General features: G+C 40.0%; 1 protein-coding gene across 10 annotated transcripts; it reads left to right on the plus strand.

Moving 5' to 3' along the window:
- Window positions 1-53: 53 nt before the first annotated feature.
- LOC143887830 (NAD(P)-binding Rossmann-fold superfamily protein) lies at window positions 54-13,362 on the plus strand. Of its 10 annotated transcripts, XM_077392034.1 has the most exons (5): window positions 55-878; window positions 1,363-1,852; window positions 7,274-7,336; window positions 9,772-10,117; window positions 10,208-11,615. In XM_077392034.1, the coding sequence occupies exons 1-3, from the start codon at window positions 360-362 to the stop codon at window positions 7,300-7,302; spliced, it is 1,038 nt and encodes a 345-aa protein (XP_077248149.1). In that variant the 5' UTR covers window positions 55-359; the 3' UTR covers window positions 7,303-7,336; window positions 9,772-10,117; window positions 10,208-11,615. The 10 variants fall into 10 exon arrangements, with proteins under 10 accessions (XP_077248145.1, XP_077248146.1, XP_077248149.1 ...); XM_077392030.1 differs by lacking the exon at window positions 7,274-7,336 and having other exon boundaries at window positions 54-878; XM_077392032.1 differs by lacking the exons at window positions 9,772-10,117; window positions 10,208-11,615 and adding an exon at window positions 12,697-13,362.
- The last annotated feature ends 1,291 nt before the right edge of the window (window positions 13,363-14,653 follow it).

Consider the following 14,653-nt stretch of genomic DNA (forward strand, 5'->3'; position numbering starts at 1 on the left):
GGTGGTGTGGAACTTCATTTGAATATAAAATCCCACCCCAATGCCACATTTCTATGCAACCAAACAGAGCCCTAGAGGATATTATAGGGAATTTTGGACTATTCTAGAACCCCCACAGATTCCATTCCTCTTGCATTCTTCCCGAAGACTCTTCCAATACCCAACAAACAATCCACGAATCAATCCTCCAATATCAGCTCTCAGGTACTTATCTGTAAAACCTTCATAACCTCATCTTGCTGTATCTAATTCTTCTCAAAAAACCGTCCCCAATCTCTCACTCTCTCTGTAGTACAAGAGAACCCCTATTTCGAAACCAGAAAAAAACCACCTACAAACCCTAGCATCTAGGATTTTCAATGGCAGAAAACACAGAAAAAATAGATCCAAAACTCAACAACGAAAGTAGAAACTGCATATTTCTTGATACCTCCACCCTCCGTTCTCACATATCCTTCTCTTCCCTCATCCAACACCTTCAAAATTCCCTCCCATCAGTTTCAACCCTAATTCAATCCCCAACACGCCAACAATTCTCAATCAATCCTTCATCATCTCTCCTCCTAATGCCCTCTTGGTCCTCCTCACCATCCCTCCCTTACATCGGCGTTAAGATAGTCACAGCCTTTGCCTTAAACTCTGCCTTAAACTTACCTGGCATCAATGCCTCTTACCTTCTTTTTGATTCCTCGACGGGACGGAATTTGGCAGTGATGGATGGGACTGAAATCACCCTTTGGAGGACAGCCTGCGTGTCTGCTCTCGCGGGGCGATTTTTGGTTAGAGAAGATGCTCAAGTTCTTGTCATGATTGGGGCTGGTTCTTTAGCGAAGTATCTTATTAGTGCTCATTTGTTTGTTAGACCTAGTTTGAAGAAGGTGATGTGAAACAACCCATTACTCCAAAAGCTTAAGCTATCATAGAGTTGGTGTTATTTAGTCATCTATGCCTCAACACGCCCCCTCACGCATGGCCCCTTTTTTAGGGTTGGCCTTCATGTGGCCCCTCTTTTGGGTTCGCCATTACATGTGGATTTTTTTTTATATCAAGGAGTTTTGAACCCAAGCCAATAGCTCTGGTACAATGTGAAACAACCAATTACTCCAAATGCTTAAGCTGTTAAAGTTGGTGTTATTTAATCCTTTATACTTTTTAGGGTTGGCCTACACGTGGTACATGTCACCCCTCTTTTAGGGTCACATGTCGCTCCTCTTTTTGGGTTCGCCATTAATGTGTATTTTTTTTTAATATCGAGGAGTTTTGAACCCTGGCCAAGTGCTCTAATGCCATGTGAAACAACCAATAACTCCAAAAGCTTAAGATGTTAGAGATGGTGTTATCTAATCATTTATACTTCAACAGGTGATTGTATGGAATCGGACGGCTGAGAAGGCTAGGGAATTGGTGAAGAGTATGATGAATGAAGGAATTGAAGGTGTTTGTTTTGAGTGTGGGGAGTGTTTGGAGGAGATTATTGGGTTGGGAGATGTGATTAGTTGTGCTACGAGTTCGGAGAGTCCGCTTGTTAAGGGTAGGGAGTTGAAGATGGGTGCCCATTTGGATTTGGTTGGATCGTTTACTCCTTCGATGAAGGAATGCGATGATGAGGCTATTGGGAGAGGGAGGGTGTTTGTTGACTGCGAGGCTGCATTGGTGGAGGCTGGTGAGTTGGTGGGTGCTTTCGATAGGGGAGTGATTTCACGTGGAGATGTTGTTGGGGGGTTGGTGGATCTGATCAAAGGAGACAAATGTGGAAGGAGAAACTCGGATGAGATAACAGTTTTCAAATCTGTTGGTTCTTCTGTTGTAGACATTCTCACTGCCCAGTTGGTTTATGAGGCATATTTACATGGTAACAATATTCTGATTCTTACTTTCTACAGTCTTACTTTTTTCTGAAGCATTGGAGCCTTTCTTTGTCTTGAAATCTTGGTGCTTTTATATACTTATCGTGTTAGTTAGTCATCTTATATAACATAATAAGATTTCCATTAGTAATTTTCTGCTCGATTTTTCATTTTAAACTTATCTCTATTAGGGATTTTTTTGCCCCCATTGTTTTGGTTATTCTCTCTTTATCGTTTGTTTGCATGCGACAACTCCTGCTTCAATGAAGAAGATGCTAGAGATATCTACAAAAGCAGATGTTGTTTGATATGAACACGAGACTGCCTAAGAATAATTTTCTGTTGGCTATATAAAAGTGAGTCTGCATTCTGACTAGAAGCTTAGTTCCTAACACTTGAGTTATGAGTTGAACTGCAATTGCAGCCTTTTTTGTTTTGTGAATTAAGTCTCCCTTTCAGCCTTTAGGCCATAGCTTGTAGCGACAGAGATTGAATGAAACTTTCTTCGAATGCACAGTTTTTGAAACTCAGATATTAGCTAAAATCCCTAAAAATGTTTTGTTCTCTTTAAACACAACTCTCTTTTTATCACTTTCTCACACTGTTAGTTTTTCTCCATGAGGTAGGATTCTGTATCTAACTTTAGGGTTCTTAAGTGAAAAATTCTAGCATTTTGCTATTCTTCCCAGATCAATCATCAAGGAACAAATACCACAACTTACTTCCAAATTGAAGAAATGAAGCCGTGTGGCACACGTCTCTTGTCCATCCAAATAGTTAATTATGTTAAAAAGATAATTAAGTTCGAGCAAAGATCTTGGTTCCCTACGGCAGAAGGTATTGACTTTGAGCAACTAGACCTGAGGGATTGGGCTTTGCTTGAGGAAGTATTTTCTGAAGAAACTGTGAAAGGAGACTTGATATCTTTCTTTGATAAATTTTATGGATCCTTGGAGTTAGACGAGCACATTGGCTACTTTTGTTTCCCTTGTCCCTAAGGGAGACGTTGCAGAGAGGTAGCTGATTTTAGGCCTAGAAGCTTGGTGGAAAGCATGTACAAAGTTCTGGCAGAAGTGAACGGATCAAAAAGGTAATTAGAAAGATTATTTCCACCTATCAAAGTGTTTTCATTCAGAATAGACAAATCCGAGATTGGGTTTTAATCACCAATGAAATGACTAAATACTACGAATGGAGTGCACTCAGAAGGGTTATTTGGAAGGTGGATATGAAAAAAGCATATGAACAAGGGGAATGTAGTTGGCTTGATTACATTATAGGCTGAACGGGTTTCGGCAACAGATGGTGTAATTGGATAAGAAAATTCCTTTCCTCTGCTTAGTTTTTCATCATCATCAATAGGTCACCTAAAGCTTTTTTTAAAGTCTTCTGGTGGACTTCGACAAGGAGACCCTTTTTCTCCTTTTCTATTCTTAAAATTTGATGAATCTTTGAATAAAATGCTTGACAAGAGAAGAAGATGCATGCTTATAGAGGGGTTCAAATTGGGTTACATAGGGGTTAAAAAACTAACCGGAGGAAAATTCCTTTCCTCTGCTTAGTTTTTCATTATCATCAATAGGTCACCTAAAGCTTTTTTTAAAGTCTTCTGGCAGACTTCGACAAGGAGACCCTTTATCGCCTTTTCTATTCTTAAAATTTGATGAATCTTTGAATAAAATGCTTGACAAGAGAAGAAGATCAACAGGTAACTCATCTGCAATATGTGGACTACATGCTAATCTTTAGCTTTGAAGAGGAAGACAGTTTTGAATCTGAAAGCTATTATTCGTTACTACGAGCTGGTAATGGGACAAAGAACAAATTTCTGCTAATCGCTCTTGACGGGAGCTAATCTATCTAAAGAGGAAATGGATAGATTTGTAGACGCGTTAGGGTGTAAAGTGGATTGAATTCCTAGCAAGTATCTTGGTCTCCCTTTATGGGGTAGCAAACTCAACAAGTGGCTCTGGGATCCAATTATTGAAAAAAATGGATAAATGACTTTCTTCCTAGAATAGGTTGATTTCTCGGACGGTAAAATCACTTTGATTAATTCTTTTCTTGCTACTCTTCTCATTTATCACTTTTCAGTTTTCGCATTTCAGATGTCTGATTGGGGTTATCCAACATCTAGAGACGATGCAACACAAATTTCTCTACGCAGATTCAGTGGAAAGAAAAAGATTTCACTTGGTTAAGTTGGAGGAAGTCTACCTCCCTAAGAAAGGGTGGGTCTAGATATTCGTAGGTTAAGAGTTATGAACAATGCGTTGCTGGCTAATTGGCTATGGATCTCATTTGTGGACCAATGTTATCGATCAAAAGTATGGAGCTGGGTTCGATAATTAGATTTTGAGTGATGATTATAGAATCACTAGGGTTATAGTCTGAAGAGGTAATATGAAGATAAATTCCCCTTTAATGTGAAGAATTTGAATCAGACTCTGTGGCAAAATTCTTTTTTGGAACGACCCTTGGTGTGATGTGAGGTCATTGATGGAGATTTTCTCCAATCTTTTTATCTGTAAAGGACTCTTTTAGCTTAATTGATGGAACTATCAGTTGAAGGTTGCTTTTTGTAGAAATTTCTTAGTTTGGGAATTGAAAGAATTGCCTTATGCTGAGATATGTTGGAGGTGATATATATCAGGAGAGTGGGAGAGGATAGAAGGTTCTGGAAAGGGCCATAGGGGCCTCTAATGTGATTTACTCGGTTCAATCTTTCCACAAGCTTCTCATGCTGTTGTTTCCTACCTTACTAGCGAACAAAATTTGGAGGATACTTGCTCTGCCTAGAATATGTAGTATGTACCTTTCGTTTGACCTCGGTTCTTAATGAGGTATTGATGGTTGAGGTGACATGACCCACTAGAGGACTCTATTTTATTCATTCATTTACATGAGACATTCTGGATAGGCTTTATTTTATTTTAGCTAGGCTTTACTTACATTTTATGATATTTATCATCCTAGATGTCATGTGAGGGATATCCACATCACCTAGGGCCAATGAAGCACGGATACAGGTGCGGGTACGATACGATACGGGTATGTGGATACGTGATTTAAAAAAAAAAAATAGGATACGGGTACAATGGGGGTACGCTGAATGTAATATATTTTTATATTTTATGTTATTTATTTATACAAACTATAAAAATTAAATATTTTGTAAAATAATTCAAACAATTTAATTGGAGAACAATCAAATAACAATAACATCACCAAAATCTAATATTACTTCGGCAAAATCTAATATGACTTCTAAGTTTTTAGAGTTTTAATTACGGGATATATATATATATATATATATATATATATATATATATAATAGATATTTTGATCTATTCACCCACCTTTTGTTAATTGTGACAACCCCTCTCCTGTAAATTTGTAATTTTTTGATTTAATTCGAATCGGGTGCGCACCCAATTGCACCCGATACGTACCCAAACCCCCAAACTGAATTTTTGTTTTGTTTGCTGTTTAGGTGCGTACCCGGTACGCACCCAAAGAGTACCTAAGTGCACCCGCACCCAATACGCACTCGATACGGGTGCATGGGCCTCCGGAGAGTACCCGTGCTTCTTAGCCTAGGGCCCACACATCACTAATGCAAGGTACAAACTTACTATTTTTAGTAAACACAAACATACTATTTTTAGTAAGTGTAGACTTGCTATTTTTAGTAAGTACGAACCTCCCCTCGACCCTCCTTGTAAAAGCCAAAAGAGGAGATCCCTAAAGAGACTTTTGATGACTTGGAGAAGTTCTTCCCCTTAGGCAGCCCCAAGGTAGTCTCCTTATTTCCTTCCTCTTCTTTCTTCTTCTTCTTCTTCTTCTTCTTCTTCTTCTTCTTCTCTCTCTCTCTCTCTCTCTCTCTCTCTCTCTCTCTCCTTTTTTTTTGAGTGGTTCCTCTCCTCCCCTTTTCTGTCTTTCGTTCATCTCAGCTTGTCTTGGCTTATATCTACCCCTCCTCATATCTCTCTAGCTACATCTCTTCTCTTGGAGGCTACCTACATCTAGACAACTAAAGTCGAGGCCTTGCACACTACCCAAGTATAGATTTTTTTTCTACATTCTTATTTCCATTACAGCCTACCAATATTTTCCCTTTGAGCCTAGCCTCATTCCCCCTTAACCCTATGCCTTACACATATCCCTACCCTTATTCCATTACCCCTTCTAGAATTTTATAGGCCATAGTTAGAAAGTTTATTTTATAGATCTGATTTGTTGACACACCTTATTAGGCATTTGATAAGTCTGTCAATCCTTATCAAAGGTATCCTGTTGAAAATAATATGTTGTTTGCTTTCTATTTCTTTTACTTTATATCATAACTGATGTTTTCGTCAATTAAACCTTAACAAAGGCGCAAATTACATAAAAGTTACACATTGTAAACTTTCCCTTAGGCTCTGTTCGATTGCTTTCCACCCGCTGGAAAGGAAAAGAAATTGGGCTTTTTTTCCCCGAGAAAGTTGAAATCACAGTGTTCTCTTGGTTTCTCGGGAAACCGCAAATACACACGTGGATAATGTATTAGTAGTAAAAAAAAGACGTGGATTTATACTTTTCTTTTCTTTTCGCCGATGCCATTTCCTACGAATTTAGAAGGAAAACATATCTTTTCTCTCGAGAAAGCGCGTGCCGCGAACCTCTCTCGCCTCTCGTTCCCAAACCCTAGCTTCGGCTTCCTTCTCCACCTTCGTCTCCGGCGTGCCCGTCTTCTCCGGTGAAACCAGAGATCTTCCGCGACTTCAAAAGACGAAGACTTCTTCGTTTTCATCCTCCCAAATACGAGGCCGTCCGTTCCCTTATCCACCCTTCTTCTCCGACCAGCTCTCCGTCACCCTTCTTCTCCGGCGAAGGTATCCTTTCTCTCCCTCCCTCTATCTCCCTCCATCTCTTTCTCTCAGTCTCTCTTGGAATCTAGGTAGATCTGCAACTGTTTTTGGTGGTTTATAACTGGGAATGTGATCTCTTCAATCCTAGACCTCCATCACCCTTGATCTACAAGATCTATGGTTTCCTCTTCATTATCTGTTCTAAAAATATATATTTTCCCCAAAACCCTAGCCTTATGGCTGTTTATTTAGATTTAGAGGAAGGAGGCCTTATGGATGTTTCTCTTTTGTTGGGCTTTTTCATCCATTTTTTTAGATTCCCAATGTGGGTTGAGGATGCTTGTAATGTTTCAAACTTGCAATTTTTTGTTTTGGTTTGTCCTGAGATTCTGACTTCAAGCATTCATGTAAACCTGCAATTTTCACATGAATGCTTGTAATGTTTGAAAATGTGTTTTTGAAAAAACAGGTTTACATGTAATGTTATGAGATTCGCTCTCTCTCTCTCTCTCGTTCATCTCTCTCTCTCTAGTCCATCTTTGTTTTCTGATTTTTCAATTTTTTGTGTGTTAGGTCTCTCTTTGTCGTCTGTACTCCGGTAACCTCGCCTGACCCGCAGAAGTTTCTACAGACAAGGTATGTCTCTCGCTCCTTTTCAGTATTTTGGGTTCTTTTCCATGCATTTTATGATCTAGGGCTTGGTGGTTGTTGGTGCTTTGGTATGGATGTTTTGGTGGTTGTGGGGGTGGTTGTTGGTGCTTTGGTGGTCGATGGTTGTTTGGTGCTTTGGTGGTTGTGGGTGGTTGTTAGTGCTTTGGTGGTTGGTGGTTGGTGGTTGTTTGGTGATTTGGTGGTTGTGGGTGATTGTTGGTGCTTTGGTGGTTGATGGTTGTTTGGTGCTTTTGTAGTCGTGGGTGTTTGTTGGTGCTTTGGTGGTTGATAGCTGTTTGGTGCTTTGGTGGTTGTGGGTGGTTGTTGGTGCTTTAGTGGTTGATGGCTGTTTGGTGCTTTGGTGGTTGTTGGTGGTTGTTGGTGCTTTGTTTCAATGGTCGTGATTGTGGTTATGGTCTTTTGGTGGTTGGATTCGTATCTTCAATTATTTTTTTTTAGTATTTGGTAGGGCTACCATCATGCCTCGACAATCAGAAGATAGGCGAATTCTGATCCTTCGAGCTGCAGCTTTAGTAATCTCTGCGGCGGCTGCATTGACGGTTAGGGTTCGCCTGTACCCTGAGTAAAATATTACAAGAGCCCCTTATGAAAGCGGGTACCTAACTCGTAGGACTTTTGTTAGACGTATCACACGCACAGAGGACCATTGTGTTGCTCTTCTTTGTATAGATGTTCGGTGCTTTCGCCCCTTCGTGGGCATTTTCAGAAACACGACCTTGCTTGAAGACCCAATTCATTGTACTGTTGAGGAATAGGTGGTGATTTTCTTAAATGTAATTGCACACAACGAAAGGAATCGTAGAGTTAGGGCATCCATAAGAAGGTCTGGGGCAACTGTTTCAAAGTATTTTAGGAAGGTTCTCAATGTTGTGCTCATTCTGCAAGGTCTGTTCATATTACGTCCATCAAGGGAGACACTAAGGACAATCCTTGATAATCGTAATTTTATGCCTTTAAGGTACGTTGACGAGAGCTACGTATTTCGACTGTAGTTTGTTAGTAATTGAGGCCGGTAGGTTTACACTTATGGTTGACATCTGAATGTCCATATTATACGATTGTATCGGTGCAATTGACGGGACACACATTCTTGCAAAAGTATCTCAAGATATTCAAAAAAGATATATTTGTTATAAGCACTTCCCATCCCAAAATGTGTTAGCCTGTTGCGACTTTGACCTAAAGTTTACGTTCGTTCGCGCTGGGTGGGAGGGGTCGGCATCAGACTCAAGGGTGTTAGCATCTGCTATATCAAAGCTGAACGGGATTCCTGTTTTACCAAGAGTCAGCTTATTATTCCGTTTGTATCGATACGGTTTTCGTGAGTCACAGAACTTATGTATAATCCTTTGTTTGATTGTAGGAAAGTTTTACCTTGTTGATGCCGGGTACTCGTGTCTGTCCCATTTTATAACTCCAATCTGAGGTGTTAGTTACCATCTCAACGACATTAGAGGGCGCAGACCTAGAGACCCCGAGGAGTTGTATAATCAAAGACATTCGGCCAGGAATGTAATCGAGCGAACTTTTGGTGTCCTGAAGAAGCAATTCAATATATTAAATTTAGCACCCATGTACTCATATGACAAGCAGATCGACATAGTGTTGTCCTGTTGCTGCATCCACAACCACATTAGGAGGGAGATGCCTGTCGATTCCTACATTTAGGTTGTTGACGATGAGCTGGCATCGCTTCCGGCTGAAGAGGAAGAGGACGAGGAAGATGGACCTGCTCCAGTGCCACCTATGACCAGGGCTGATGATGTAAGGGAAGGTCGTAATATTCGAACCACAATCATGAATCAGATGTGGAATGATTTCCACGCACGTTGTTTTTGTTAGGAAACGACATGGTCGCAACAGTGGTGCACTTGTGTTTGGATGTGGATTTTACAATTTGGATGTGTTGTTTGCTGGAACTGTAGCTTATATTCCTTTCTTTGTGTTGTACTATTTTTATAGGTTAGATACTCATTTGGTATGTTTGTTGAGATTTGTTGATATAACTTCTATGATTGCATTAGTACTGGTTAATGTAACTTCTATGATTGCATTAATACTAATTGATGTAACCATGGTTTTAAATTTCGACCGAAATCCGAATTTCGGGTTTCGGTGGGGACCGAAACCGAAATTTTCCGAAATTTCATTTTTCGCCATTTACCAACCGAAATTTCGGATTTCGGTCCGAAATTTCGATTAAATGCCATTATTTATTAAAAAAAGTGTTACAAATTTCGGAAATTTGGTCCAGCATTTCGAACCAAATTACCAAATTTCGGACTGAAATTTCGGTTTTCGGTGGGGTCCGAAACGGTTACCGAAACCGAAAATTTAAACCATGGATGTAAGTTTTATGATTGAATATTTTTTATATGAAGACTTTCAAAAATTTGCAGGCGAGATGGCAACAAGCCAACAAGTGCAGGTACGAAGGAGAAGAAGGGGAATGTCTCGTGGAATGATACTATGGATGGGGTTCTCTTAGCAGCCTTGAAGAATCAGATAGCCAAGGGTCAGAAGTCTGGTGCCGGGTTCAAAGAGTTTGCTTACAATGCTGTTGCGCAGGAAGTGTCTACCACCCTGAACAAGACCCTGACAAAAGATCATGTCAGGAACCGTTTAAAGACACTGAAGACAACCTATATGACTTTGAACTCCATTATTAATCTCAGTTTCTTTGGCTGGGATGAAACCATCTGCAAGACATCGGTTGAGAAAGAGGTGAAGAATGATTACTTGAAGGTAATATTCGGATTTCGTATATCGTTACGTGTCATTTATAAGGTACTTGTTTAAATAGTATTTCGTGACAATGTCATTTCTTTTTTGTAGATACATCCAAACAACTTCGCTTCTTTTCCAAACGGTACCCACTCTATGACGAAATGAAATGTGTTTTCGACGATGATTATGCACTTGGGGAGGACGTGAGGGATAAAAGAAAGGACCCTACTCAGGATACGCATGATGCTTTTTCATCAAGCCTTCCCGTATGGCTCAATGATATGGACGACAGCTTCATCCGTACTCCGCCTCTTGCCAGAGCTTCTCCATATTCGCCTGCCGTAGATCTTAGCATGGGCTTCAGTGACTCCTCTTCTATCAAAGGCCCAACTTCTGTTAGTGGTGGGAAGAGGTCAAGGAAGCGACCTAATGCTGCACTCTATCGGAGATGGCGGTCGTGTCTTCGAGCATTAAAATGGTTGCTGAGGCCATAATTTCTACTGATGAGGTGCACAGTCCCTGACCTGAAAGCTGCCGTGCTAAGCATTGGTGGTTTCGCTCAGTGTTTAAAAACTCCTTGACTCGACAAGGAACTCTCCCGAATCGACTCCTTTTTACCTACGCCGCGGTCTGCGTTGCACCACAACCGCATTCCGCATTTTGCCCTACAGAGTCAATAAACTCCTTTGACTCTCTCGAGTTATGACCGCGTCAACCGTGTCAACAGCATTCTTAGCCGCGTCAGCGCCGAGTCGACAAGGATTTTTATTTGCCGCGTTCCGCGTCAAAACCGTGTTTTTAAACACTGGTTTCGCTAGAGGTGACCTCATTGATGCCTATGTGCACCTGCACACGCATCACAAGGAAGCTGAAGCCTTCCTTTCCCCCGACGAGGAGGACCGAGTTGAGATATTGGGTGGCATTTTGCGGCGCTTGGCTATGCATTTATGACTTCTTTTTTGGGTGGCCCTTTTTGGGTGGATTGTTTTTTTGGTGAATGGTTTATTTTTGAACTAACTATGTGATGTTTATCTATCTTTTGGGTGGATGGGTTTGATGGAACTGTTGGAAGTTAGGGTGGTTTTGGAACTGTATGCATTTGTTGGAACTGTTCATCTCCATATGCATCTGCTTGGCATAATTTATAATTTTTTTGTTTTGTTTTTGCGTATGGTTGGGTTTAGTTATAACTTTTGACATTTGTTTATGGGTTTGATACTGCTTTTTTTGTGGGTGGCTTTTTGTTGGTGGATCATACTATCTCTTTTTAATGGATGGGTTTTATGGAACTACGTATGTGTTGTTTGTCTATCGTTTTGGTGGATGGGTTTTATGGATCTAAGTATGTGTTGTTTATCTATCTTTTTGGTGGATGGGTTTTATGGAACTAAGTATTTGATTGAGGTGCTTTTGAAACATGTATGTGATGTTTATCTATCAGTTGTTGCTGTTGGAACTATGTAATTGACAATGTTTATCTCGTAGGACATTAGTATTTTACATGTTCCTCCTGTTTAAAAGATACTCCTGTTGGGTAGCAGGTCATGACCAAGGTTAAGTTTTATGTGGTTTTCAAAGGACGATAGGTAGGCATATTTGACAGTTGGGCACTCTGTCACCTTCAAGTCAACCGGTATAGTGGAGTATCTTATCGCTTTTATGGCACGAGGGAGGAGGCAGAAGCAGTCTTCAATGCGTATGTTGAATGCATTAGTGCAGAACGCCTTGTTCGCTACTCTGACGAACGCCATGAAGAGCACTTGGAAAACAAGCGTGAAGAGGACATCCACATCCCTGGGGATCCCTGATTCGCTGGCACACTATTCCTTGGTTTTTGGTGTTAGCAATTGGTGTGGGGTTTTTAGCTATGAAAGTAGCATTTTAGACCTTTTTTCACTTGTTTATGAGGTTTGTTGACTCACATATATGGTTTTATATGAAGACTGGGCCCACTGAGCCTTATCTAAACTGTGTTGGGCTATTTAATATGGTTTGTTATAAATCTGTTTAGTTTCTTTAGTTTTCTCTAAGTTTCCAGGCATTTGAACATCATATTTACCAATTTCTTGCATACTTTCCCTCGGTTTCTGGGCAAGTGAACAGCAAGAAAACAGGTTCTCCGTCACAATTTCTTTTCCCGCAGCGAGAAAACAAGTGACGGACCCTTAGAGATTGTTGTTACGAGCTTAATTGCTTTCCAAGTTGAGAAGAAAATCATTACATATATTGTGAAAAATAAATTGCAGCTGATGAAAATAACTGTGAATTTCATTAAACTAATCAATGGTAAGGGCAATAAGTTTGCAAATGTTAGTTGGACGATGGAAGAGGCACAACGGAATGTTAGACTTTGACTCTTATTTCAAAACAAAATGGCAAGATAGGCTGAGAATGCTAAGAAAATAATACAATTTTGTGAAACACATGCTAGAGTAAAGTGGTTTCAGATGGGCTATTAGTTGGTAGCAGAGGACAATGTTTGAGAGGGTATATAAAGGTACATTGTTCTTTTGATAATTATGATAACATAATTCTCCAGACTTGTTCATTGGTGACAATACTGTTTTGGCTTGTGACAAAACTTATTTTCTCTACAGGCACGCCTTGATGCAAAACAATATTATAAAAGCCTATCTCCAATTATTGGTGTTTAAGTATTGTTGTTGGCAATGATCATGCAAATGGAAGTTTCGCTAGAAATTCCTATTAGGCCATGAACGAGGGCACTCATGGCTTGGATTATTTTCTTGATATTAACATTCCCGTTTACAAAGATACTAGGCTCTAGATGAGGATGAAAGCATTAATGTTGTCGACTTTGTTGTTATCGACTTCAAAGGGACATCTTGGCAGGTTAGGCATCAAAGTGTGGTATCAGGGTCGACACAACGCTACAAATGGAAGCAACCTAAGCGTGATAATGTGTGACACCTTGGTTCACATGGCCACTACAAGTTAAAGATGGAAGCTGTGTCCTTGAAAGAAGAGGGATATATGAAAGCATCTCAAAGAGACTGTTATCTCAAAGGCTTTGACTGTTTACCCTCAACCTCAAAAGATATGCATTCTTTGCTCTTGACGAAGACCTTAACCTCAGATTACTTGTGATATGAATGACTGATTATGAGGTTGAGAATTATTTATGTTGGTTTCTTTTATTTGCAAAGTACATGGCTGCTTAGTAGACTTTATTTTGTTCAATATTTAACATGCTTTTATGGGTATGATTTATTTGGATGCCAATTTAATATGCTTATGATGGATATAGTTTATGTTTTGCTACTTGTTATGTTGTTTATGTTCAGATAGTTTCTCTTTGATGTGAGAAGATTTTTTTTCTTCCATCATATTGGTTGTCTTAACTGTGAGGTAGTGTGGGTTCCCTGTAAGGAGCTTGATGATGTGGCTCTCACTTGTTCAAATAGTTTCTCTTTGGCTGTTTACCCTCACATCGTAGCAGATTTTGTCTCATTCATTTAATTCGCCCTACGACCCAGGATGTGTCAACTTCAGCTGCACCAATCACCTTACTTCAGACCGAGTGTACCTGCAATCAATCTTTAAATGCAATGGCATTATGGCAACGATCATATCCATGTGGGTCGTGGACTCGTGGCTAAGGCTTTCACATTTGTCTTGTTGGATCCTCCACTATTCTTTCTTCTTCTCACACGTTTTACCTGCATAATTTCTTTCCCGTTTCACATATTTCTCCGCAATCTGCTCTCCATTTGTCGATTCTGTATTGAAAAATGTGTTTCTATTGAATGTGCACTGTTTGATTGCTTGGTTAAGGACCTTCTAATGATGCTTGTCCTGCTCCTTGCTCCAAATAGTGGGGATATTTATTCCCTCCTAGCCTATGTTCCTTTGTCGAATAAGGTGGAGATTTGATGTGTGTTTTTATTTAGAATGGGCATCCACTTCTCTCTTCCATCAGTATTTTGGACATCCTTCTTTGTGGATCGTTCGTGGTCTCCATCAGTTTTAGATTCCTACCACAGCCAATAAGATCAACAATGCGTGCTCGTGCCAACTCAGAAAAAGTCACCGCCTTCTCCTTAGCTGACAGGTCACCGGTCTGATTCTCCCCTCCAATTATGTTTGGGGGCCCACCCATATTTGACTTGTTTAATAGTTTTTAATATTGTGTACATTTTATTAATGATTATACTGTTATAGTAATTTACCTGGATTTATCCCGTTGAGAATAAATCTCTTATGTTTCCTACCTTTTTCAATTTAAGAATAGGTCGAAAACATCTTGAACTACAAAATTAAATCCCTCCATTCTGACAGAGGGGGCAAAAAATTTCACCTCACCCCTCTTCTATGCGTTTTTGGGATTAGACTCCGTATTTCTTTCCTATTAACTCGTGAGTAAAACGACCCCAACGAGTATAAGCATCTTCATATACTTGAGACATGCTTCACCACCCTCGTTAATGCCTCGGTCCCTCTATCCTACTGGGATGATGCATTTTGCACTGCCATCAACCTTATTCGTAGGCTACCTACTTCAATTCCTGGTCGGTGGTCCCTTGGAAACTTTTT

The sequence above is a fragment of the Tasmannia lanceolata genome, unplaced genomic scaffold (assembly GCF_043159265.1).
Source record: "Tasmannia lanceolata isolate RefF3 unplaced genomic scaffold, GAP_Taslan_0.1 ptg000012l, whole genome shotgun sequence".
Taxonomy (NCBI): Eukaryota; Viridiplantae; Streptophyta; class Magnoliopsida; order Canellales; family Winteraceae; genus Tasmannia; species Tasmannia lanceolata.

Coding starts and splice junctions, on each gene's coding strand:
- LOC143887830 (XM_077392031.1), top strand. CDS start 360: ATGGCAGAAAACACAGAAAAAATAGATCCAAAACTCAACAACGAAAGT. Junction 879..1,362: donor TTAGACCTAGTTTGAAGAAG/GTGATGTGAAAC, acceptor ATACTTCAACAG/GTGATTGTATGGAATCGGAC. Junction 1,853..12,938: donor TTATGAGGCATATTTACATG/GTAACAATATTC, acceptor TCGACTTCAAAG/GGACATCTTGGCAGGTTAGG.